The sequence below is a fragment of the Mobula hypostoma genome, chromosome 20 (assembly GCF_963921235.1).
Source record: "Mobula hypostoma chromosome 20, sMobHyp1.1, whole genome shotgun sequence".
Lineage (NCBI taxonomy): Eukaryota > Metazoa > Chordata > Chondrichthyes > Myliobatiformes > Myliobatidae > Mobula > Mobula hypostoma.
The window spans coordinates 47,859,578-47,883,586 of record NC_086116.1 but is presented as its reverse complement, the minus strand read 5'-3'; the positions used below and the strand labels follow the sequence as shown (position 1 = coordinate 47,883,586).

The 24,009-nt window shown below is 39.0% G+C and overlaps 1 protein-coding gene across 12 annotated transcripts in view; it reads right to left on the bottom strand.

Annotated features, from left to right (window-relative positions):
• The window catches only part of magi2a (membrane associated guanylate kinase, WW and PDZ domain containing 2a), a 600,063-nt gene that overhangs the window by 65,680 nt on the left and 510,374 nt on the right, over positions 1-24,009 (bottom strand). For all 12 annotated transcript variants that reach the window (XR_010021125.1, XM_063072811.1, XM_063072812.1 and 9 more), the window contains 3 exons: positions 14,280-14,371; positions 10,137-10,329; positions 544-789 (listed from right to left, as the gene is read on the bottom strand). Coding sequence is in view for 11 of the 12 variants with exons in the window: in XM_063072811.1 (XP_062928881.1) it covers positions 544-789; positions 10,137-10,329; positions 14,280-14,371 (531 nt within the window). In the remaining variant the exon portion in view is untranslated. The remainder of the gene's footprint in view (positions 1-543; positions 790-10,136; positions 10,330-14,279; positions 14,372-24,009) is intronic.

Here is a 24,009-nt window from a genome sequence, read left to right as displayed (position 1 = left end):
GTAAAGTTAACTTCAAAAGCAAATGTCCAATCAATAAAGCAACACACATCAAAGTTGCTGGTGAACGCAGCAGGCCAGGCAGCATCTATAGGAAGAGGCGCAGTCGACGTTTCAGGCCGAGACCCTTCGTCAGGACTAACTGAAGGAAGTTGCTTCCTTCAGTTAGTCCTGACGAAGGGTCTCGGCCTGAAACGTCGACTGCGCCTCTTCCTATAGATGCTGCCTGGCCTGCTGCGTTCACCCGCAACTTTGATGTGTGTTGCTTGAATTTCCAGCATCTGCAGAATTCCTGTTGTTTGCGTCCAATCAATAAAGCTAATTTTGCTGATTATTTTTACAATTATTATAAATTTAAGTTGTTTTGCTTTAGGTTTTATTCTTAACAATATGTAACTGACCTCTTGATAGAAATAGATAACTAAAATTGTTCATTATAATGAATTGCTATACTTCCAGTGGGAGCTCCTGGTGGTAAAAAATGAAGTGTCAATGAAGAAATGATGAAAGCATCAGTTTAGGATTTTTCCTTAAAATTACACTTACCTGGTGTTGCACCTGTTTCTGGCCTATTTAATGAACTAATGATCACAAAGCCAAAGCCCTCACTTTCTTTACGATGTATAATTACATCATTTGCTTGAACAGCATGACTGACCAAACTCTCTGCAGGTGAGGAACCAGTGGGAGGGGCTTGTATGCTGTTTGACAGACTGGCAAAATCACTTCTCGGAGAACTATGATGCGTGGATACTGATCCTGTACTTCGGCCATTTTCTGAACATGGCCCACCTGAGAAACAAAATCAATATGGTCTATTAAAATAAGGGAAAACAGGATTTTAAAAAATTGAAACTCAGAACTGCAAGATCACAAGAATTAATTTCACATTGATCCTAGTGGTAATTAGTTGAAGGGATAAAACTCAAAAGATGCTTTACTTCTCGGTAGATCTTCCAGACACTACGCCTATAACATTAAGCCACATATTGTCATATTGTCTTTTAGGGCCAAGATGGAGGTAATTTCAAATCAATTCTGGAAAGTAGTTGATAATTCAAATTAAAAACATGGGTATTTTATCAAAAGAAGCATATAATGAGGGATGACATTTTTAAAACGCCTGACTTTCGCATAAACAGACAGGTACTGCCTTGTTATTTACTGAAATATTACTGGCAAGGTATAGTCACCAGTTGGTCTTAAAGATATGTACACCCAATATTGCACCATCTACATCTTTTCTAACTTGCATAGAAGTCACAATGCTGCTGATGGAAATTGCCTATATGCATGGTGGTTGTGAACAACTACGTTCCACTCAGAAGAATCTGCTGAAAAATCACAAGGATTTTATCAAGAAAACTTGCTGCAATTGCAGTCATAATTTCTATTTGTTTAAAGTCATACAGATATTTTGTTTAGTTTGTTTTCTGTAAAATAATTCACTTGCTGACAGCAGATTGGCAGGCACAGTGTTGTCAGTAGACAAGCAGTATTGTAATGAATGCTATTTCCTCCAACAACAATTTTTTTCACTTTATAACCCAATGCTTACTTCCAGGAATGAACCATCAGGCTCAAACTGACATAGACACCAACCACAGATTTATTTTTTGCAAATCTGTTGATGGTAATTTGCTGTTAAGTATCATGTCAATCAAAAATGGCCTCGAGAGAGCACCCAGTGTGAAGTAATGGCATTGCCCAGATGGGCCAGAAGTAGCTCACTTGATAAAGCTGCTGAAAGACATTTTGACAGCTAGAAAAGCTACACTTCCAGGCTTACTGGCTAAACAAGGCTTTTAAAGAATTTGAACACTTATTGCGGCTTACATTCAGAACCTTTAGAAGATAATTGATAATGTAAAGGTTATTAACATTTTTAAAGATACAAAGAATTCAAGATGTTAAATCAAACTCAATTAATACAAAAATAGGAACTACTTTATTCTTGCTTTCTTCTTCCCAGCTGTTCCAGTCCATTCAAAGAATTAGAATAGATGTTCCGTACCAAGTGTAACCTTGTGCACATTCAGTAGACAGATTGCTCAGTCAGACTGCCAGAGGCCTACAGCTTGTTGATACTCTGCTACTTAATTCAGGAGTGTAGTGTATTAATATTTCAGTAATATTTGAGTAATATTGTAAATATATTATTTAACTAAGCATTCTTCGTTTGCTTACATAATTTATTAGTATGCAAAGTATGCAAATGGCATACGTCATTACACCACCACATTATATGTGAGTGCCTCACTAAAGAAAAACTAAAAACTAAGTAGTCCCAGCTCCCATGTTTTTCCTTCGATTATTTTCTGGAGTTACAAAACATAACAGTGGCGAAAGGAAGTTTTAAAATTAATCCGAGATGACTACCTATCTGTTGAAGTACAGCAAAACGTTTGAGTTTAAAATAAACACAGCTCGCGATTTTTTGGAAGCGGGGTGAGATGGTTGAGTTAAAAGTAGCAGAAAACAAACAAAATTCATGGGTTTATAAACAGTGGATACTGGGTAATAATAATAAACTTTTAAAAAAGCTATATCGGAAAGATAGATGTGATTGATTACACAACAGGTAACTGGATGATGTATACTAAATGAATTGAGTGGTATTTTGAAGCTAATGAAACAGCAAATGAAAAATGATTGCCAGTGTTGCTGAGTATAATAGTGGAAAAGCACAGAGTTTGTTTAGAGGTTTAACTGCTCCAACCAAGCCAGTTGAAGTGAGCTTTGCTGATATTGTGAACATGATGAAGGGACATTGAGAACCGAAACCACAATTAATTGCAGAGTGCTTTAGGTTTCATGTGGAATCAAAGAGAAGGGAAGTCCATTTCAGCTTACATGGCTGAATAGAAGAAATTGTCTGAGCATTGTCTTCAGTGATGGGTTTAATGATGCACCGAGAGATCACTTAGTTTGTGAAATCTTACAAGAACGCATTCAAAAATAGATCCTGCCTAAAGCACAACTCACATTTAAAAGAACAATTGAAATTGCTAATCAATGGAAACAGCAGCCAGAGATGCATTTGAGTTGCAGTCAGGAATGAAAATGAGCTTGAACAATATTGCAACAACATCTAATTAGAAACTTGCCCGGTCAAACAAATTGTGTTACTGTTGTGGAGTATCATCTGCACCTACACTCCAGCAGAAAGCTACAGACCAGGTCCTGCAAGGCTGCTGAGGCATTCAATGTAACCTTAATGACATCATTGTTACTGGTAAGGATGACAAGGAACACCTACAAAACCTCAAGACCGTCTTTAAAAGATTAGAACGTTGTGGTCTCAGCAAGATGCAAAAAGTGTGAATTCTTCAAGCCAAGCATCACTTACTGTAGTCACACCATTGATGCACAAGAATTACACAAATACGCTGAAAAAATTTCAAGCAGTGGTGAATGCCCCAAGGCCAAATGATGTATCACAGTTTCTGTCCTTTTTCAATTTGTCAATTACTATAACTGGCTCTTGCCAAACATGGCTACTGTGCCACTGTGCTCCACCCTGTGAACTCATGCTAAGATGTATTTTTCAAAAGTCATTGAAGACTGATGAAGGTCCCCTAAGAACTGGAAATGAGCTAACATCATCTCGGTATATAAGAAGGGTGACTGCACTGACCCTGGTAAGAACAGACCAGTAAGCTTAACATATATTGTAGGTAAGACAATTGAAACAATAATAAAGAATGAGGTGGAAAAGCAGATGATAAGAACAGGCATGTTAGCAGAAAGCCAGCATGGGTTCAGAAAGGGGAAATCATGTTTTACTAATATGCTGGAGTTCTATGAAGAGGCATCAAAAATTTATTATAAAAATAGAGAAATTGATATCATTTACTTGGAATTTCAGAAGGTTTTTGACAAGGTACTCCGTGAGAGGTTAATAATCAAATTACAAGAGTTAAGGATTCAGGATGAGGTGTGCAAATAGGTGTAGAACTGGCTCAAAAAAAGAAAACAACAAGTTATGATGAGAGGATCATTTTCACACCTAGAAAATGTTAACAATGGGGTTCCGCAGGGATCAGTTCTGGGGCCACTGCTGCTTTTAATTTACATTAACGATTTGGATAAGCCCATAACAAATAAACTAGTAAAGTTTGCCAATGACACAAAATTAGGGGGATGGGCTAATAACATTCAGGCAGCAGAATCAATGCAGTCAGATCTAAACCAAATCCAGATGTGGTCAGATAAAATGTAATGTAAGTAAATGTTAAGTATTGCATATATGAATTAGAAATATTAGATACAAATATACTATCAGAGGGGGGTGGCTTGAGTTAAAAGTGCACTGTATGACAAGGATTTCGGTGTCATCACTATCAACATCTAGACAATGCACAGAAGTAATTAGGAAGGCTAATAGAATGTGGGCTATATAATGCACTCAGTGGAGTTCAAGTCCAGAGACATTCTCCTTAAGCTGTATAATGTGCTTGCAAGGCCACACCTTGAGCATTGTGTACAATGTTGGTCTCCATATCGTGTGAGAGATGTGAAGGCCTTGGAGAGAGTTCAGAGAAGGGTGACTAGACTCATTCCAGGTCTGCAGGGTATGAGCTATGAAGAAAGATTGAAAGAATTAAATCTTTTTAGTCTAAGAAGATGTAGAATGAGAGGAGACATGACAGAAATATTCAAAATCATTAAGGGTATAAGTAAGGTGGATGCCAGCTGCTACTTTAAAATTAATCCATCATCAAGGATATGGCGCCATAGGTGGAGACTGGTTAAAGAGAGATTTCAGACTAACATCAGGAAGTATTTCAGGAAGCCAGCTGTGGACACATGGAACAAACTACCTAGTTGTGTAGTTGAGAATATTAGAGACTTCCAAATCTAAACCCGATAATCTAGTAATGCTCCCCCCCCCATCTACTTCACCATTCCCCACTCCCTCCTTCACCTTTTCTCCTTGCCTGCCTATCGCCTCCCTCCGGTGCTCCTCCTACCCCCTTTCTTTCTTCCAAGGTCTTCTGTCCTCTTCTATCAGACTTCCCCTTCTCTAGCCCTGTGTCTCTTTTACCAATCAACTTCCTAGCTCTTTACTTCATTCCTCCCCCTTCAGGTTTCACCTATCACTTTGTGTTTCCCTCTCCCCTCCCCCTACCTTTTAAATCTACAACTCTTTTTCTCTAGTCCTGCACAAGGGTCTTGGCCCAAAACGTCAGCTGTGCTCTTTACTATAGATGCTGCCTGGCCTGCTGAGTTCTTCCAGCATTTAGTGTGTGTTGCTAGTTATTTCAACACACTATGTAAATAGGAGTGTGGGAGCTTTGTTGGGCCGAATGGCCTGTTGTTGTCAAAAACTTTCTAATATTCTAATGCTCGTTATGACAGATTGGGAAGAAGTGGCATTGGACAAAGCAGTGTGAGGTGGCTTTCCAAAAGGTAAAAGCAATAGTGATGTCAGACACTGTTCTCACTCATACATTATGATCCACATCGTCCAGTGAGGCTTGCCTGTGATGGCTTGTTTTATGGTATACGTGCAATCATGTCACATGTTATGAGTGATGGTAGTGAATACCTCATAACCTTTGCATCGCGTTGCCTTATCGTTGCAGAGAAAAGTTCTGCACAGATTGACAGAGGCCTGAGTCTGTTTTGGGGTGTAGAATGTTTCAACTAGTACTTTATGGGAGAAAGTTTACCCTCATTACTGATCATCACCCACTGGTGCCCATTTTCAATCCACAGAAGAGTGATCCACTAACAGCAACAGAATGACTCCAGAGATGGGCTGTGTTTCTTTAGGCCACAGTTACGAGATCCTAAAGGGATTGGACAGGCTAGATGCGGGAAGATTGTTCCCGATGTTGGGGAGGTCTAGAACGAGGGGTCACAGTTTGAGGATAGAGGGGAAGCCTTTTAGGACCGAGGTTAGGAAAAACTTCTTCACACAGAGAGTGGTGAATCTGTGGAATTCTCTGCCACAGCAAACTGTTGAGGCCAGTTCATTAGCTATGTTTAAAAGGAAGTAAGATATGGCCCTTGTGGCTACAGGGGTCAGGGGGTATGGAGGGAAGGCTGGGTTCTGAGTTGGATGATCAGCCATGATCATAATAAATGGCGGTGCAGGCTCGAAGGGCCGAATGGCCTACTCCTGCACCTATTTTCTATGTTTCTATGTTTCTAAATTTAAGAGAACTAATCATGGAAATGCTGATGGATTGTCCCATTTGTCCTGGGAGCAGGAAATACCTGAAAAATTTACAGAAGAGGGCAGTCCACGTGAAAATAATGCAAATCAAAAGTCTCCCTTTTATAGCAGAGCTGATCCAAAGGGAACCAGAAAAACCCCCACACTCTCTCAGGTCCACTTGGCAACCCAAAATAATTGGAATGTGTGGCATAAATTCCAGTTACCCTACTTTTAGTAGCGTAGGTGAACTTGCCCTCGTTGTCAGATGCCTTATGTGAGGATTGAAAGTTGTTACACCATCCAAGCTGAGAGCTACAGTCTTGGAGGAGCTATGTGCTGGTCACCTCGGCATGGTCAAAATGAAAGCATTGGCTCAAAGTTTTGTCTGGTGGCCTGGGATAGATCAACAGATCGAGCAGCTTGCCACACACTGTTTGGGATGCCAACAGGTCCGGAAGATGACAAGAGCAGCATCTCTTCATCCTTGGGAATGGCTTGCATTTCCCTGGGAGGGGATTCACTTGGATTTTGCCAGGGCATTCATGGGCACAAATTTCTTGGTGGTAGTGGATGTAGCTAGAAGGTGGCCAGAAATGTTCCCAATAGCCTCCACTATAGGCTCTTCTCAAGAACTGTTGTTCCAGAACACATAGTGACAATGGACCAGAGTTTGTGGCATAAGTTTCAGTCATTCCTGAAAATGAATTACATATTATATCTGCATTGTACCATCCAGCTATAAATTGTTTGGTGGAAAGGTCTGTCTAAAGAAGGCACTGCAAGCAATGTCAACAGAACTCACTACACTAACACATCAGAAGCGAGCCTATTTCCTCCTTGAATATTGCAATGCAGCACACTCCACAAGCAACAACTCACCAGCTATGCTGTTCCTGGGTCATGCCTTGATATCCACAGACCCAATCTTAGAAGGAGTATACATGACAAACAGCTGAGACAAATTGAGGGCTTCTCAAACAAGGAGATTCAATGTTTCACACCTGGACAAACAGTCCTGGTGAGGGACTTCAGAAGTACAGGTTTCCCCCGCCATCCGAAGGTAGAGCGTTCCTATGAAATGGTTCGTAAGCCGAAATGTCGTAAAGCGAAGAAGCAATTACCATTTATTTATATGGGAAAATTTTGTGAGTGTTCGCAGACCCAAAAATAACCTACCAAATCATGCCAAATAACACATAAAACCTAAAATAACAGTAAGACATAGTAAAAGCAGGAATGATATGATAAATACACAACCTATATAAAGTAGAAATACTTTTCCACAATCATTGCCGGCACAGATCTCCGTAGCGAAAATCTCACGCAAGTGCCGTCGGCAGAAAATCTCATGCAAGCGCTGTTGGCAAGAACACGGCACAAGCGCTCTCCAGTAACCTTTAAACTATGAAGCCAAATCATACCAAATAATACGTAAAAATCCACAGCCTATATCAAGTAGAAATAATGTATGTACAGTGTAGTATCACTTACCAGAATCAGGACAGCGCCAAGCACACCTCTGCATCGCCTCTGATCTGGGCTGACAATTATGTGTGGGGCGGCACCTAATTAATTAGCATGTTTATTTCCGTTTTTTTCTTGAAGTTGTGCTGTGTGCCTCCTGGCCACTGCTGCATTCTCCGCGAATCCGTACAGTATCTGTCCGGGGCCCGGGTGTTGGGGTGGTGGGACACAGGGGTGTCATCTCATCGTCGATCAGGGCAGGCAGCTCATCTTCTCCTATGACTGCCCGCCTCCATGTCGAAGGTCGAGGTTCGTTGTCTGCTGTAGCTGATGTGGAAGGCTTGCTTGACTGCTGAGCCTCGAGCATTTTTCTATCATACAGTTCTTTGTAAGGACTCAAAGAATCTTGCAAATATGCCCGAAACCGATGTACCCTTTCAAAACTAAAGTCGTACTCATTCGGTTTCGATTGTTATCCTTTCCTCTTCCAATTGCATCAGCTCTTCATCTATCAGTTCTTGGTCATGAGATGCCAAAACCTCTTCAACATCATCTTCGTCAGCTTCCACAAGCCAAACTCATTTTGTCCTTACTTTGTTCACCACGATCAAAATGCTTAAATTATGTCTAGATTTACGCTAAGTGTAACACCCTTATGAGTTCTTTCAGGCTTTCCCGACACCATAGAACTCATCTTGCAAACGACTACTCACAGGCTCGTGTTAAAGCAATGCTGGCGAGAATGCCATTCCGAATCCGGGGAGAGTGACTGCTCGGGGCGCGCGCTGCATTTTATCGCGCGCTGATTTTTTTCACGCGCTGAATTTTTCTCGTAACAGTGAAAACGCCTTCTGAAAGCAAAAACAGGGTACTAATGTAGGTCTTTCATAACAGTGAGGTTTCATAAAGTGAACGTTCGAAAAGCGGGGGACACCTATAATCAAAAGTGGGTACTTGGAAAGCTTAAGGACAGACTAAGGACCACTCTCTTACCCAGCAGAGATTGTGTCTGATGTCAGCTAGAGACAATGCATCGATCAGTTGAGTAGAGCAAAGTCAATTGTTAGAGAGAAAAGGTGTTCAGAGCTGTTAGAACCACTTCTTGCAGTGCTAGAGTCAAGTCCTACAACCACCATGGAGGAGGCCCCAGAACCTGAGATTGGTTGACAGCCACATGTTTCACCTATCTAGCAGAGTGATCTCCCTTGTCAGGAAGGACGTTAGTAAGAAAGCTTCCACAGCAATTAAATCTTTTGGCCTGAATGGGACAATTTAAAATTACCATGCTGTGAATGTCTATAGAGTAGCTGTAGTATACTGTTTATATGACTAGAGAGCAGTATATTACATATATGAGTTGAAATACAGTCTATATTGAGTTGGAGTTTATAGCTAAGCAGTGAGAATGGTTGTGTATTTAGTATTTCAGTAATATTGTAAATATATTGTTTGATTAAGCATTCTTTAAGTAATTCAATACGGGTTATACATAAAGGCACGTGAATGGCATATGTTATTACACCACCATGTCACATGTGAGTGCCCCACTAAAGAAAACTAAGTGCATGCATATTCTGGGCTCCCATGTTTTTCTTTTGATTATTTTCTGGAGTTCAAAACATAACATGGAGCACAATCAGGAAACTGTCCAGAGGTTAGCCAGCAATGTCAGGTCTTCCATATTCACATAGCATTCCTGAAATTCCTGACCCTTATTGTGTAGGAAGGAGTGAAGGATAAATGGCAAGAATTTGAAGCGGATCTACTAACATTTCACACGATCCCACAGTACATGCACCGTGATGGAGCAGGAAAAGAAATCTAGTACTGTTACGTATCATAAACAAGATGTTTTAGTTTGTTGAACATTTTCCCTGTAATTCTGGAGTCCTAAGACCCATACTGATATTATTTGACCAAAAGTTACAGTATTTTAAGAATTCTCTAAAGAAGACTGTTTAGATCTATATCTTCTTTAGGCATCCGTTAGTCTCATGAGACCACGGATTTGTGCCTTGGAAGGTTTCCACGGCGCAAGCCTGGGCAAGGTTGTATGGAAGACCAGCAGTTGCCCATGCTGCAAGTCTCCCCTCTCCACGCCACCAATGTTGTCCAAGGGAAGGGCATTAGGACCCACATAGCTTGGCACCGGTGTCGTCACAGAGCAATGTGTGGTTAAGTGCCTTGCTCAAGGACACACACACTGCCTCAGTCAAGCTCGAACTAGCGACCTTCAAATCACTAGACGAACGCCCTAACCACTTGGCCACGCACCAACACTTAGATCTATAAGAAACATATTAATTGTACTTCTGAAGCAACAGGCAGCCCTGCTGCTTCTGCTTTTTGATATCCATGGGAATTGCATAACCCTGTCCCATACAGCTAGAAAGAATTTAGTGTAATTGGTGAGTAATTTTTAAGTTTATTCAAAACCAGGATTTAACTCAAAGTTTACACTCACAAAGCACGTGAACCGTTCCTCTTAGTACAGTTATGCAGTACTTACCTATAGACAGAATCTTTCTTCGCACAGTCAGACTGACATGGCCATTTCGGGCTGCGTTATGCATCAGATCTATCACATAACGGTGAGATTTTCCAGTAACTAATATTCCATCCACATAAACTAACTCATCTCCTGGGCGAAGACGACCATCTCTGTCAGCAGCCCCCATTGTAATTATAGCTCCGATAAGAATCTTCAGCGACGAAACAGAAAAAGTGTCAGTTATTTTAAAAAATGCCAATTTTGCTTAATGATACCATACACCAGGTGAGAACAAACACTAATTAAAATGATTGAAGACAAATACAAGTTATAACTTCTCACTTTTGCCAATGTTATTGGAGAATTAACACCAGTTTATGTGAAATTTTTCACATTATTTTGATATTTGTTCAAACAGTAAGAGCATTGCATCACAGTCACCAGACAAAAACTGATAATTTAGAATACATGACCACTGCAGTATTTAGCATGTGATGTCTGTCACAGTAGCTCTACTAGATTCTAAAAAGAACTGCACAGCTTCAATTAATTGTAAAGGTGATTTTACCGAAGCAGCAGTTTGCGTTCAGAGTGATTTTTGAGATCTGCCAGATTTGCAACTGATTGTGTTCAATTCAAAAAAAATTCTGCTCGCTTTTTATATTCAGGAAACATAATTATGTTGATTTAGATAATTCAAAAGAATGAAGACTATTGTGAAATATTGATTAAGGAAGATTTCAATTTATCCATATTTTCTTTAGTTTTATCTTCAGTATCCATTAGAATCAAAATATTATAAATAGTAGTGAAGGAGTAGCCTACTGTATCTTAATGTATTACGACAAGCCTTCCAGCTTGGCAAGAAATAACATATTGAAGACAGTTTTGTCTGATCTGGATCAGACATTGATGAGTTCATGAATATATCATTTATCTCTGAACTCAGTTTGCCACTGAAGCTGTTGCTTGGCAATAAGAATATTCTAATGTTCTTTTCTCTGTGAAGATTTTTGTATTTCTTTTTGCATGACAAGAATGAAAAATAGTGATGCAGACAGAGACTTCCTGATGACAGTTGAATAATGGGAAAATGTCTGAACTGACATTTTCCCATTACCTATTCCTCTTGATTGTGTCCTTTCTGGACTAGGTGAAAGATGTAGTTTGGAATTCTGTGCTCACGTAACAGCAAATCAAATTTTCTTTAATTTCCGTATCTTGAAGATTAGTAATATTTTACAGTAAGGGTTTCATTTTGAAAATTTGTATGGATGCATGGTAATATTTAGTTTAATCATCACTGGCCTCCAGTTAGCGATTGTGGGTTTTAATTCAGACTTTGCTCTTAGATAACACTTGTAGAGATGCAATGTACAAATCACTAATATGTAACAGTCTTTGGGATTTTGATTAAATGCTAGGCATTTCTCAAAAAAAAAAGATATTTGTAAGGGTGGCCACCAGATGGGATCTGACATTCTTCCAGGTACCAAGCTCCAAATGACACTGCCAGAAACCAACAAGCAGGTCAGCTATATGGACCCTCATTTGCAAACTGATGGTAGCATGCAAAACAGGAAATATTACTTACATTCAAATTATTTATGACAATTTACATTCAATTTATTTATTTAAGTCCATAACTAGCATATATGTTTAACTTTTGTAACTCACTATGCTGAGGAAAGTGATTTAGAGCATAACTTACAACCATACACTTTTGGTTAATAGTTAAATAGTACTTTCAATTCTTTAAAATATTGTATAAGAATACTTTTGCATGGTAGTATGTGTTGTTGCTGCAAGAAATAATGAGGATCACATACAAGTTTTAAAAAAATATCTTGAACCATGACACTAGCCCAGAATTTGTTCATAGAAGCAAAATTGTATTTAGGGATGATCTTGACAAAGTTTCCCACTGTGTAGAAAATCTTGCCTATAGATCTCCTTTAAATGAGTTGAAGAATTTTCATGGACAGTATTTCAGGAAGTAAAATAGAACATAAATCTACTTTAAAATATTTATGCGAGAGACTTAACAAAGCAAGTACCTACAATGAGATTTAATTGAGTCAGATGGCTTGCAAAACAAATAATGCTATTTTATTAACATTATTTTAGGACTGATTTTTAGCACTTGGTGAGAATAGATTGTAAGTAACTTAAATGCATATCAGTTCTAGTTTCTCTAGACCAGAGACAGCGAACCTTTCAGAGAGCGTGTGCCAAACTGGCAATAATCTTCCTGAAAATTCTCTTGCATGCCATGGTAATTTTGAGCAGAAATTATCAATGATTAATGAATTAGTAACAATAATTAGACTACAAAACATAGGCACAAAATTAGCTATTTGGCTCATCAAGCCTTATCTGCTATTCGATCATGGCTGATCTATTTTCCTTCACAATTCCATTCTCCTGCCTTCTCCCTGTAACCTTTCTTTCATGTCCTGTTTTGATTTGCCATTATCTCCCCTTTTAATATCATTTCCACATTCAGTATACTTTTAGAGGCAATGATGAGTCCTTTATTAAGGATGAGGTTTTGGGGTACCCGGAGGTAGACAACGAATAGACCAAATTCAGCATGGCTTCCTTAAGGGGAAATCTTGCATGACAGATCAGTTAGAATTCTTTTCAGGGAATAACAGGCAAGATAGACAAAGGAGAGTCAGCATATGTTGCTTACTTGGATGTTCAGAAGACCTTTGACAAAATGCTTCACATGAGGCTGCTAAACAAGATGAGAGCCCATGGCGTTACAGGATAGATAACAGCATGGATAGAAGACTGGCTGACCAGAAGGCGACTAAGAGTTCTCCTCTAGTTGGCAACTAGTGGTGTTGTACCGTTTCTCTGACTATTCCTTTTCATGTTATATGTTAATGATCTGGGTGAAAGAATTGATGGCTTTGTGTCCAAAATAGGTGGAGGAACATGTTGTGCTGAGGAATCAGGGAGTCTGCACAAGGTATTGGATAGATTAGAAGACTGAACAAATAAAATGCAGTGTAGGGAAGTGTATGGTCATGCACTTTGGTAGAAGGCATAACTTTATTTTTTTGAGGAAAAAGGATGGGTCTTGTTGCTTATTTATGTTTATTCATTGTATTACTATTAATAAAAGTACAACAATGAACTCCACCATGGATGGTCCCAAGCTCAACTGCAAGAGGAGGAGAGTTGGGCATGGGGCTAGCAACCCCATCCATTAAAACCCAGTGCAAAAGAAATGCCAACAAAGCTCCAAAGACTTCCTCCCCGGAAGAGGAAGGATCTTTAAAGATGGGCTACACCTGGAGACATCATGAAAGTTTGGTCCCGGATAAAGGATTCTGGTGAGCTGCTGTAGGTGGCCTGTGCCCCAGAAAGGTGAGATGGGTATAAGAAGAAGAAATGAGAGACTGAAATAAATGAAGCATTTTAGAAAACTTGTTCAAAATGTATAAAAATAAAATTTTCAAACAGACAATTGAAAAATAATGGTTTCTAAATGGTATTACTGTTGTAACCTTTTACTGTCTAAATACTGATGTGTACAGGAGGTCTGTGAGGTTTAAATGAAAACATCCAATGTTTTGTGTTTTCACAACCGTCTAGTTGGCACTAAACCAACATGTAACATTTCCTGTAAAAACGTTCTGGTTGTAAAAGATTATTTGCTGCTTCATTTGGTGATAAAGATAATCATTAAGTGTCTTTTCATTATGGTTGGGATTTAAAGAATTGAGGGGCAGCACTGCAGGCCGTGTGCCAACAAAATTTTTGCATGTGTCGTTGGTTCGCCACCTCTGCGAGTCTAGACTTTGTGGTGAAGGATACAAAGATTGCTGTCTGTGAAGCAATGTCAGCTAATCTTTGAGAAATTTGTCTATATTTCAGACTGAGTTCCTCAGTAAAATAAGCACAGGCTCAGAATTTAGAGAAATAACAATATGTTCACTGCAATGACAGTCCAATGAATTAGATTCGAATGGATTACAACAGATATTCAGAAATTTGAAATTAAAATTGTAATGTTGAAAATGCAATGATCAGTCAGCCTCTGAAAAACTGTCATGTATTATCAGGATTTTATTTATTGTTGTAAAGATTGAAATGCTTCTTCTTTGGCTTTTATTCTGGAAACTGAAATGAATATTACAGCTTACTTACTGGTTGACCAGGTTCATCTCCCCCCAGGATTCTGAAACCAAATCCAGATTCTTGTCTGCGTAAATAGACATCTAATTCACGGTAATCTGGACCTAATTTGAATGAAATGAAGATCAAGTACAATCAAAATGGTAAAACACAACCTTATACTTGTGAATTCTCTCAGAGTGAATTTAAAATAATACAAACAAATGTGCTTTACGTTAGTTCCTACAACATGGAATACAAGGACTGCATTACACCAACAAAGACTTATACAAGTGAAGCAAGTGTGAGTTCCAAAGATGAAAAATTTCTAGAATAAATAATCCAGAAAACCAAAAGAGGATCCTGCTCACTGTGGCTGATTGCTTTTACTTATCCATTAGATTAGAAGTGCTTCAAAGACCAAGGGATTCTGAGTTAATAAATAATAATAGAATTTATTGGATTCAGTTCTGTGATCCAGAATTCTCTGCGGCTGGCAACAAAGACAATTTAGTCTCCAAAGCTAAGGCAGAAATATGATGTGCCTCATGCAATTATCATCATCTCAACCAAACTTAGAAATGGTCAGCAATTACTTCAAATGGAAAAAATAATTCTGGTATCAGGATTTAATGTTTACCTTTTTTATTTGCTCAAAGGCATCTTGCAAAAGGCATCTCAGCAAAACAGACCTTCTTAAGTATTTTAAGCATGTATTTACAGATAGTAATTCAAGTAGCAAGAATAGAAAGAACAGGTTTATGGCCTGAACAACTTATAAAGAATTATTTTCAACCCAGAAAAGTGTGATTCACTTTGGAAGGTCAAATTTGAAGGCAGAATACAGAGTCAAGAGCAGGATTCATAGCAGTGTGGAGGAAAAGAGGGATTTTGGGATCCTCATTCACAGATCCCTCAAAGTTGCCATGCAAGTTGATAGAGTTGTTAAAAAGGTGTATGGTGTGTTAGTCTTCATGAGTCGGGGGGGGTTGAGTTCAAGAGCAACGAGATAATGCACTACAAAATGCTAGTTAAGACTACACTTGGAATATAGTGTTCACCTCATTACAGGAATGAGGTGGAAGCTTTAGAGAGAGTGCAGAAGAGTTTTACGGGGATTCTGACTGAACTTGTCTTATGAGGATAGGGTGCATAAACGAGGGCTTTCTCCTTGGAGTAAAGGAGGACGAAAGCTGACTTGATTGAGGTGTACAAGATGATGAGGCATAGATTGAGTGGACAGGTAGAAAGATTTCCCAGGTGGAAACAGCTAATACGGGGGGCATAATTTGAAGGTGATTGGAGGAAAATATAAGGGTGGATGTCAGGGTTAAGTTTTTTTTTACAAAGTGTGGTGGGTGCATGGAACACACTTCCAAGGGTGGTGGTAGAGGCAGGTTCATCAGGGACCTTCATGACACTGTTAGAAAGGCACATGGATAAAAGAAAAGTAGAAGGCTACGTGGTAAGAAAGATTTAGAATCATCTTAGAAGTGGGTTAAAAGGTTGGCAAAACATTGTGGGCCTATACTGCGCTGTAATGTTCTATGTTCTCCAGTAACATCTGCCCATGTATCTCCCATAAAATTTTAATTAACATTAATGTCTGAACTCTGTAACATTCAGTTAATAGCTTTGATTAAAAAAGTTTATCTAGCATGCTAAACATAATTAGTCTTTTTCAGAATTTTCCTCTGTTGGGAAAGAGCAGTCAGCGAGCAGAATACCATTTCGGATGAAAATGATTTGTGATTGAGGTGGATGACGGGTGACTGATCAATCAGCTCGTAGAACACACAGTGTTTAAATTAGGCTGCTACAAGAGAAAGTTTTCTCTAGTCACTCACTTTTCTAAATTAAAAATCTTTTACTTGTTCCTTAATTGTCTGCATGTACTAGTCAATATAGGTAGTAGTAAAATGGCATTTTGTTTTCAGATGGAGTGCCATAGGTCAAAACTCAAGTTGTTAATAAACAGGAGGATTATTGTAAATGCATTGTTTGATTAAGCCTTGTTTGCTTAAATAATTCATTATGGGTTATATGTGAAAGTACGTGAAAAGCATACGTCATTACACCACGTTATAAGTGTGCACGTCACTAAAGTAAAAACATAATGAAGTACACGTTATCCCCACCTCCATGTTTTTCTTTCCATTAGTTTTATGTTATGGAGTTATAAAACATAAATTAATGTTTTGTAACTACCTACCTACCTGTTGGAGAGCAGTGAGACATTCGAGTTAAAAAAAAAGTGCGGCATGTTTTCTTTGCAAAAGGAGAAAGATAATTGAGTTAAAAAAGGCAGAAAACAGACGAAATTCACAGGCTTATAAACAGTGAATAGTGGGTGATAGAAAAAGCAGAAATGGCTACATTGATAAGATAGATGCGTTCAACTGCACAACAGATAATTGGATTTGGATACAGAGTGATTTGAGCAGTAATTTAAAGCAAATGGAATAGCTGAAGAGAAACAAGTTCCAGTTTTGCTGAGTGTAAATGGTGGAAGATAATACAGTTTGCTTAGAAGTTTGACTGCTCCAACGAAACCAACTGAAATGAGCTTTGCTGATATCGTGAACATAATGCAGGATCATTTAGAACTGAAACCAGTGTTGATTGCAGAACTCTTTAGGTTTCATAAGTGGAATCAAAAGGAAGAGGAGACCATTTCAGCATACATGGCTGAATTAAATAAGCTGTCTGAGGATTATCAGTTCAGTGAGGGGCTTAATGATGCACTGCAAGATCATTTAGTATGCAGAATCTTACAAGAAAGCATCCAAAAACAACTCCTAACTGAAGCACAACTCATATTTAAAAGACCAGTTGAAATCACTGTATTAATGTAAAAGCGCAACCAGAGACACAATCAAGTCAGGAATGAAAGTGATTGTGAACAAAATAACAATGTCTAAATAGAAGCCTGCCTGGCCGAACAAATTGTGTAATGTTGTGGCAGGGGATCACATACACCAGACCAATGCAGGTTTAAAGGCAAAACCTACAGAAAATGCAACAAAGTATTGCACATACAAAGAGCATGCTGGACAGACAAAAATAAATGGTCTGCACAGGGAAGAGAAAAAGATTAAAAAGTCAAGTTGCAGTTTCAAAAAGAGCATTAATCTGCATGCCGATGATGAAGAATTTAATAACGGTAAGAGTGATACAGGACTGGGTAGCTTTGAGATTTAAAATGTGAAAACTAACATTAGACAAGCAATATGACATACACCAGAAGTGAATGGCAAATTAATTAAAATGGAACTGGACATTGGCTCAGTTGTTGCAGTCATTCCACAAAATGAGTTTGAATGGCATTTCCAAGATACTGAACTGAAGCCTGTAGGTATCCAACTAAGAACTTACACTAGAGAAAAAATAACTCCTGTGAAAATGATATTCATTACAGTGAAAATTAACAGCCAACAAGCCAAATTGGTAAAAACAGGAGGGCCAGCAATGTGGGGCAGTGGGTAGCTGAAACAACAACTTGATTGGAGATCCATCACTATTTGCATGCACATCCCCTGCAATAGTCACTGAAGACTAATTAAGAAAGGTATGGATGAGGCCACAGTAGTGTTCAAGGATGGCACTGGAAAACTCAAGTATATCAAAACATATCAGTGTTAAATGAAAATGCCACACCCAAGTTTCACAAAGCCTATCCAGTTCCAGATACCACTTGTGATACAGTAGTCAGTGAGTTAGATTGCATGGAGGCTGAAGGAATTCTTTACAAAGTAGGGTGCAGTTCATGGGCAATGCCAGTGGTCCCAGTAGCCAAGAAGGAGTGATCTGTCAGGATCTGTGGTGATTTTAATGCAAACATCAACCCAATACTGAAAGTAGATCAATGGTCTATGCTGAGGATGGAGGATAGCTTTGCAAACCTTCTGAAAAGTAAAAACGCTTCAGCAAAGTTGACTAAGTTGAGGAATAGTTACAGATGGTAACGGTAGGAGATTCCAAAGTATTTCTCACCACAAACCCTCACAAAGGGCTTTATTGCTATAATAGGATTATTTTTGCAGTACCATCTGCAGCTGCACTCAGGCAGAAGGCTATGGACGAGACGTTACAATGCTGCCCAGGCATGAAGTGTAACCTGGATAACATCACTGTTACCAGTGAGGATGATGAGGAACACCTCCAAAATGTCAAGACAGTGTTAAAAAGATAAGAAGATGATAGGCTCGGAGGATAACAAAAGTGTGAATTCTTTAAACCAAACATCACTTACTGTGGTCACACTATTGATGCATAAGGATTACAGTATGCTGAGAAAATTCAAGCAGTGGTGGATGCCCCAAGGCCAAAGAACATGTCACAGTTGCGACCCTTTTTAGGATTTGTCAATTACTATAATAGGTTCATGCCAAACCTGGCTATGTGTTCCATCCCTTGAACTCATTACTACAGATCAGGAAGAAATGGCAATGGACAAAGCAGTGGAAGGAGGCTTTCAAAAAGGTAAAGGAAGTACTGACATCAGACGCTGTACTCACACATTACGATCCACATCATCCAGTGAAGCTTGCCTGTCATGCCTCACTGTGTGGTATAGGGGCAGTCATGTCACACACTATGAGTGATGGAAATGAACACCCATAGCCTTTGCATCACTTTCCTTTACTGCTCCAGAGAAAAATTACACACAGATTGGCAGAGCCTTAAGCCTGATTTGGGGAGAACTTGCATGGGAGAGAGTTTACCCTCACTACTGATCATGAACCACTAACGTCCGTTATCAAAACACGCAAGTGCGTTCCACTAACAGCAGAATCATTAATTCAGAGATGGGCTCTGTTTCTTGGAGGACACAATTACAAGATTGAATTCAAGAGGGCAATTAATCATGGAAATGCTGATGGATTGTCCCATTTATCCTTAGGAAAAAAACCTAAAAAATGTACAGAAGAGGAAACTCCTCAATGAATTTTCCTCAATGCAAATCGCAAGTCTCTCTATTACAGGAGATACGATCCAAAAGGAAATCAAGTTTATGTGGCAACGTAAAATGGCTGGACTGTGCAGCAGAAATTCCAGTTCTCCCATTTTTACCAGTGCCAGGGTGAACTTGCTCTTGACAAGGGTTGCCTTAAATGGGGATTGAGAGATGACACACTATCTACACGAAGAGCTAAAGTGTTGGAGGAGCTAAACGCTGGTCTTCTAGGCGTGATCAAAATGAAAGCATGGGCTCAAAGTTTTGTCTGGTGGCTGGAATAGATCAACAGATTGAGCAGCTCGCCATGCACTGTTTGGAATGCTAACACATCCAGAAGATGCCAAGAGCAGTGCCTCTCTATCCCTGGGAATTGCCTGCATTATCCTGGTAGAGGATTCATGTAGCTTTTGCTAGAACATTCACGGGCACAAATTTCTTGCAGCTACAGAGTGGCCAGAAATATTCGCAATAGCTCCATTACATTTCAAACACTACTGATGTGTTGAGAAGCCCCTTCTCAAATACTGCTGTTCCAGAACACTTAATCAGTGACAATGCACCACTGTTTCTTGTGGAACAGTTTCAGTCATTCCTGATAATGAATGGAATAAAATTGGCACAGTACCACCCAACTACAAATGGCTTGGCAGTAAGTTTTGCCCACAGTTTAAAGAATGCACTGCGAGCAATGTCAGCAGAACTCACTACACTGACACTGAATCAGCCGCTTGCCAGTCTCCTCCTTGTATATTGGAATGCAGCAGACTACATAACCAACAACTCAGCAGCTATGCTGTTCCTGGGTTGTCGCTTGTGTTCATGCTTGGATCTCCTCACACTCAGTCTCAGAAGTAGTATGCAGGACAAACAGCTGAGAGAAATTGAGGGCTCCTTAAACAAGGAGGTTCAATGTTTCACTCCTGGACAAATTGTCCTGGTGAGGGGCTACGGAGGTGATCAAAAGTTGGTTCCTGGAGAGATTAAGGACAGAACTTGACCACTCTCCTACACAGTGGAGATTGTGCCCGATATCATCTGCAGACACGGCATCGACCAGTTGAGGAAAGCAAAGTCAATTGTTAGAGAAGAAAGGTGTCCAGAGCTGTTAGAACCACTTCCTGCAGTTCCAGAGTCAAGTCCTACAACTAGCACAGAGGAGAACCCAAAACCTCAGATTGATTCACAGCCACAAGTCTCACCTGCCAAGCAGAATGAGTGACTCCCCTCGTCAGGAAAGACATTATCCCACAAGAATAAGAAATTCTCCACAGCTATTAAACCCTTAGGCCTGAAAAGGAGATTTACTATGCTGTGGGTTTATATATATATATACACACATATACACAAAAGACTAAGGAGCAATACATTACATATTTGAGTTGAGATGCATTCTATATTGAGTTGGAGTTTATAGCTAAGCAGGGAGGAGTGTTGCGCATTTAATATTTCAGTGTGATTGAGGAAGGGTCGCAGCAGGAGGAGGAGCGAGGGGCTCGGGAGAGCGCTGAGTGCTGGGAAGCAGCTCAGGTGAGTGTGCTTTAAAAAGGAGCATGGAGGGCAACTGAAGGGTTAATCAGAGTGTTGATTAGTTGATCAGAGGGAGTGAGTACTTGAGATAATTGGCAGGGACAAATAAAAGGAGGGGCAGCTGAAGAGGAGCTGCCAGGAGGGTCCAGGTTGGGTGGTGGGTGGTGGGTGATGGGTGATGGGTGATGGGTGATGGGTGATGGGTGATGGGTGATGGGTGAGCTGAGCTGAGCTGAGCTGAGCTGTGACTGGAAAATGGTGGAGAGAGAGAACATCAAGGAAAGAGCCAAGCTGTTGAAGGAAGTTTTTGGTGAGAGTGGAAGTGAACTAGAGATGGAGGTCGGCGGGGAAGAGGAATGGAATGGAAAGAGGAAGAAAAGAAAGCATTTAAAACCAGCGCTTCTTTACCCTGCACGTCTAAGGATTCGTACGTTGGATGGAGCCCTCTGTTTTTTTGACTCTCCATCGGATGCCCAGAGTTATCTGGATCAATTTTCACCTTCAACATCTTAATTGTAATTTTTTAACCATCTCCGTTGATCGGAGGCTGTGAATTTGTCGGTCTTAATTTTTTTTTGCCCTATTTTGGCAGAAAAGTTTATTTTTGATTACTTAATATGGTTGCTAAACTTTCTTTTTAACTGCGTCATTTCTTTCTTTTTCCCAGGGGATTCTGGGTGGTTACTTCCTTATCGTCATTTTACGTATTTCCTTTGTGGCCTTAAATTTTGTAGTTTTTTTTAAAATCTATTTTGTTTTGTAGGTTTTTATAACTAGTTTATGTTAATAATCTTATTTTTTTTGTTGTTCTGTTTATTCATGGGTCTGGGGTTTATTGCGGTTTTTTAATATATTTTCTGGCTTTTATTCTGTTATGTGTTTATTTTAATTGAGTTATCTTTTTGTTTATTCTTTTACTGTTTTATAATCAGCTGAGCTTTTATTATATTTACACTTTTTTTTAGGAAGCGTATACCGGAAGTCATGGGGGTAGTTTTAGTGCTTGCTTCTTTCAGGCTGGTCTGCGTTAGATTTAGCCTTGAGGTCATGGGGTGGGAGGGGCTTCACGTTTTAGTTTCTTTCTTCTTGGGCTATATACATTATTGAAGTATTGGTTGCGTTCTTCTTCCCGGTATCTCTTATATGTTCTGTTCCCTCTCCGGGTTCGTGGGTCAAGCCTATCGTCAATCCTCCTTGTTGTGGGTTGACTTTAGGGTTTATGGAGTCTATTATTAATTTTGTCTCCTGGAATACTAATGGTCTTAATCATCCTATTAAAAGGAAAAAAAGTTTTTAAAGTGTTCCGGAGACTTAAAGCACAAATTTTATTCTTACAAGAGACCCATGTGCAGAGGGGGGACAGACTACGTTTTTTAAATTCTGGAAGGGACAACAGTTTCATTCGAACTCCAATGCTAAGATTCGAGGCGTCTCTATTTTTATAGACTCCTCAGTTACTTTTATACAACATGATATTATTTCTGATCCGAATGGTAGATTTCTATTGGTTAGTGGTTTACTATTTAATAAAAAAGTAGTATTGGTTAATGTTTATGCTCCTAATATGGACTGTCTGGAATTTTATAAATCATTATTTAATCAGTTTCCGAATTTGAATGAGTTTTCATTGATCTGGGGCGGAGATCTTAATACCTGTTTGTCTCCAGCTTTGGACCGTTCGGCTCCTTTACGGACCTTACCTAATAAATCTGCAACTTTGATTAATTCATTCCTTTCTGATTCTGGGTCGACGGACATTTGGCGCTTTTTGCATCCTCAGGAAAAAGATTTTTCTTTTTTTTTCACATGTTCATCATTCCTATTCAAGAATTGATTATTTCTTTATTGATTCTCGTCTTATTTCCTCAGTGATTAAATGTGATTATGATTCTATAACCATTTCGGATCATGCTCCACTTAAGCTTTCTATTAAAATTCTGGCCAATATACAAAATAATAGACAATGGCGTTTTAATTCACTGTTGCTTCAGGACTCGGACTTTCTTAACTTTATGAATGAACAGATTGATCTTTGTTTTACAATTAACCATACAGAGGATATTTCTGTTAACACTCCTTGGGACACTTTTAAAGCTTATATTCGTGGTCAGATTATCTCGTATTCTGCTGCTTTGAGGAAGAAGCAGAAGCAGGAGGAGTTGGTAATTGTGGACAAGATTAAGGAAATTGATAAGAAATATGTTATAGCTCCTTCTGAGGAGTTATATAAACAAAGAACTGAACTTCAAATGGAACACAGTTTATTACTCTCGTCCTCGATTGTAAACCAATTAAAGAAAACAAGAAGTGAATTTTATGTACACAGTGACAAAATTGGCAAACTGTTGGCTAATCAATTGAAGTCTAATTATGCTAAATCTCAAATTAATTAGATTTATAACCAAAATGATCGACTGATACTTGATCATGTGGGGATTAATCAAACCTTCTGTGATTTTTACTCTTCCTTATATCAATCAGAGTCTCCTTGAGATTCTAAATATATGAATGATTTTTTAGATAATTTAGACTTCCCTGAGATTTCACAGGATATGGCTTCTATGTTAGATACTCCTATTACCATGGATGAGATTAAGAATGTTATTTTCTCTATGAATTTGGGGAAAGCTCCTGGCCCTGATGGGTTTACCGTAGAATTTTATAAATGTTTTGCTCCTTCATTAATCCCTTGGCTCTGTAGGGTTTTTGAGGCTTCATTGAAACTTGGTAAACTTCCTGAATCTTTTAATAGAGCAAATATTAAAGAAGGATAAAGATCCTGCTCAATGTGCATCTTATAGACCAATATCTTTATTAAATGTTGATTCTAAAGTTTTTTCTAAGTTATTAGCAAATAGATTAGAAAAAGTACTTCCTCTATTATTTCGGAAGACCAAACGGGTTTTATTAAAGGTCGTTACTCTTTTTATAATATTCGTACACTGTTAAATATCGTTTATACTCCCTCACAAAATGTTCCTGAATGTGTTATCTCTTTAGATGCCGAGAAAGCTTTTGATAGAGTAGAATGGCCTTATTTATTTAAGGTCCTTGAAGTGTTTAATTTTAGCTCGAAATTTATATCCTGGATTAAACTCTTATATTATTCTCCTGTGGCCTCGGTCCGTACTAACTCTTTAGGTTCACCTTTTTTCCCTCTTTTTCGAGGTACTTGACAAGGTTGTCCTCTTAGTCCCTTATTATTTGATATTGCATTAGAACCTCTTGCAATTGCCATTCAAGAATCTCCAAATATTACTGGGATAACTCAGGGCT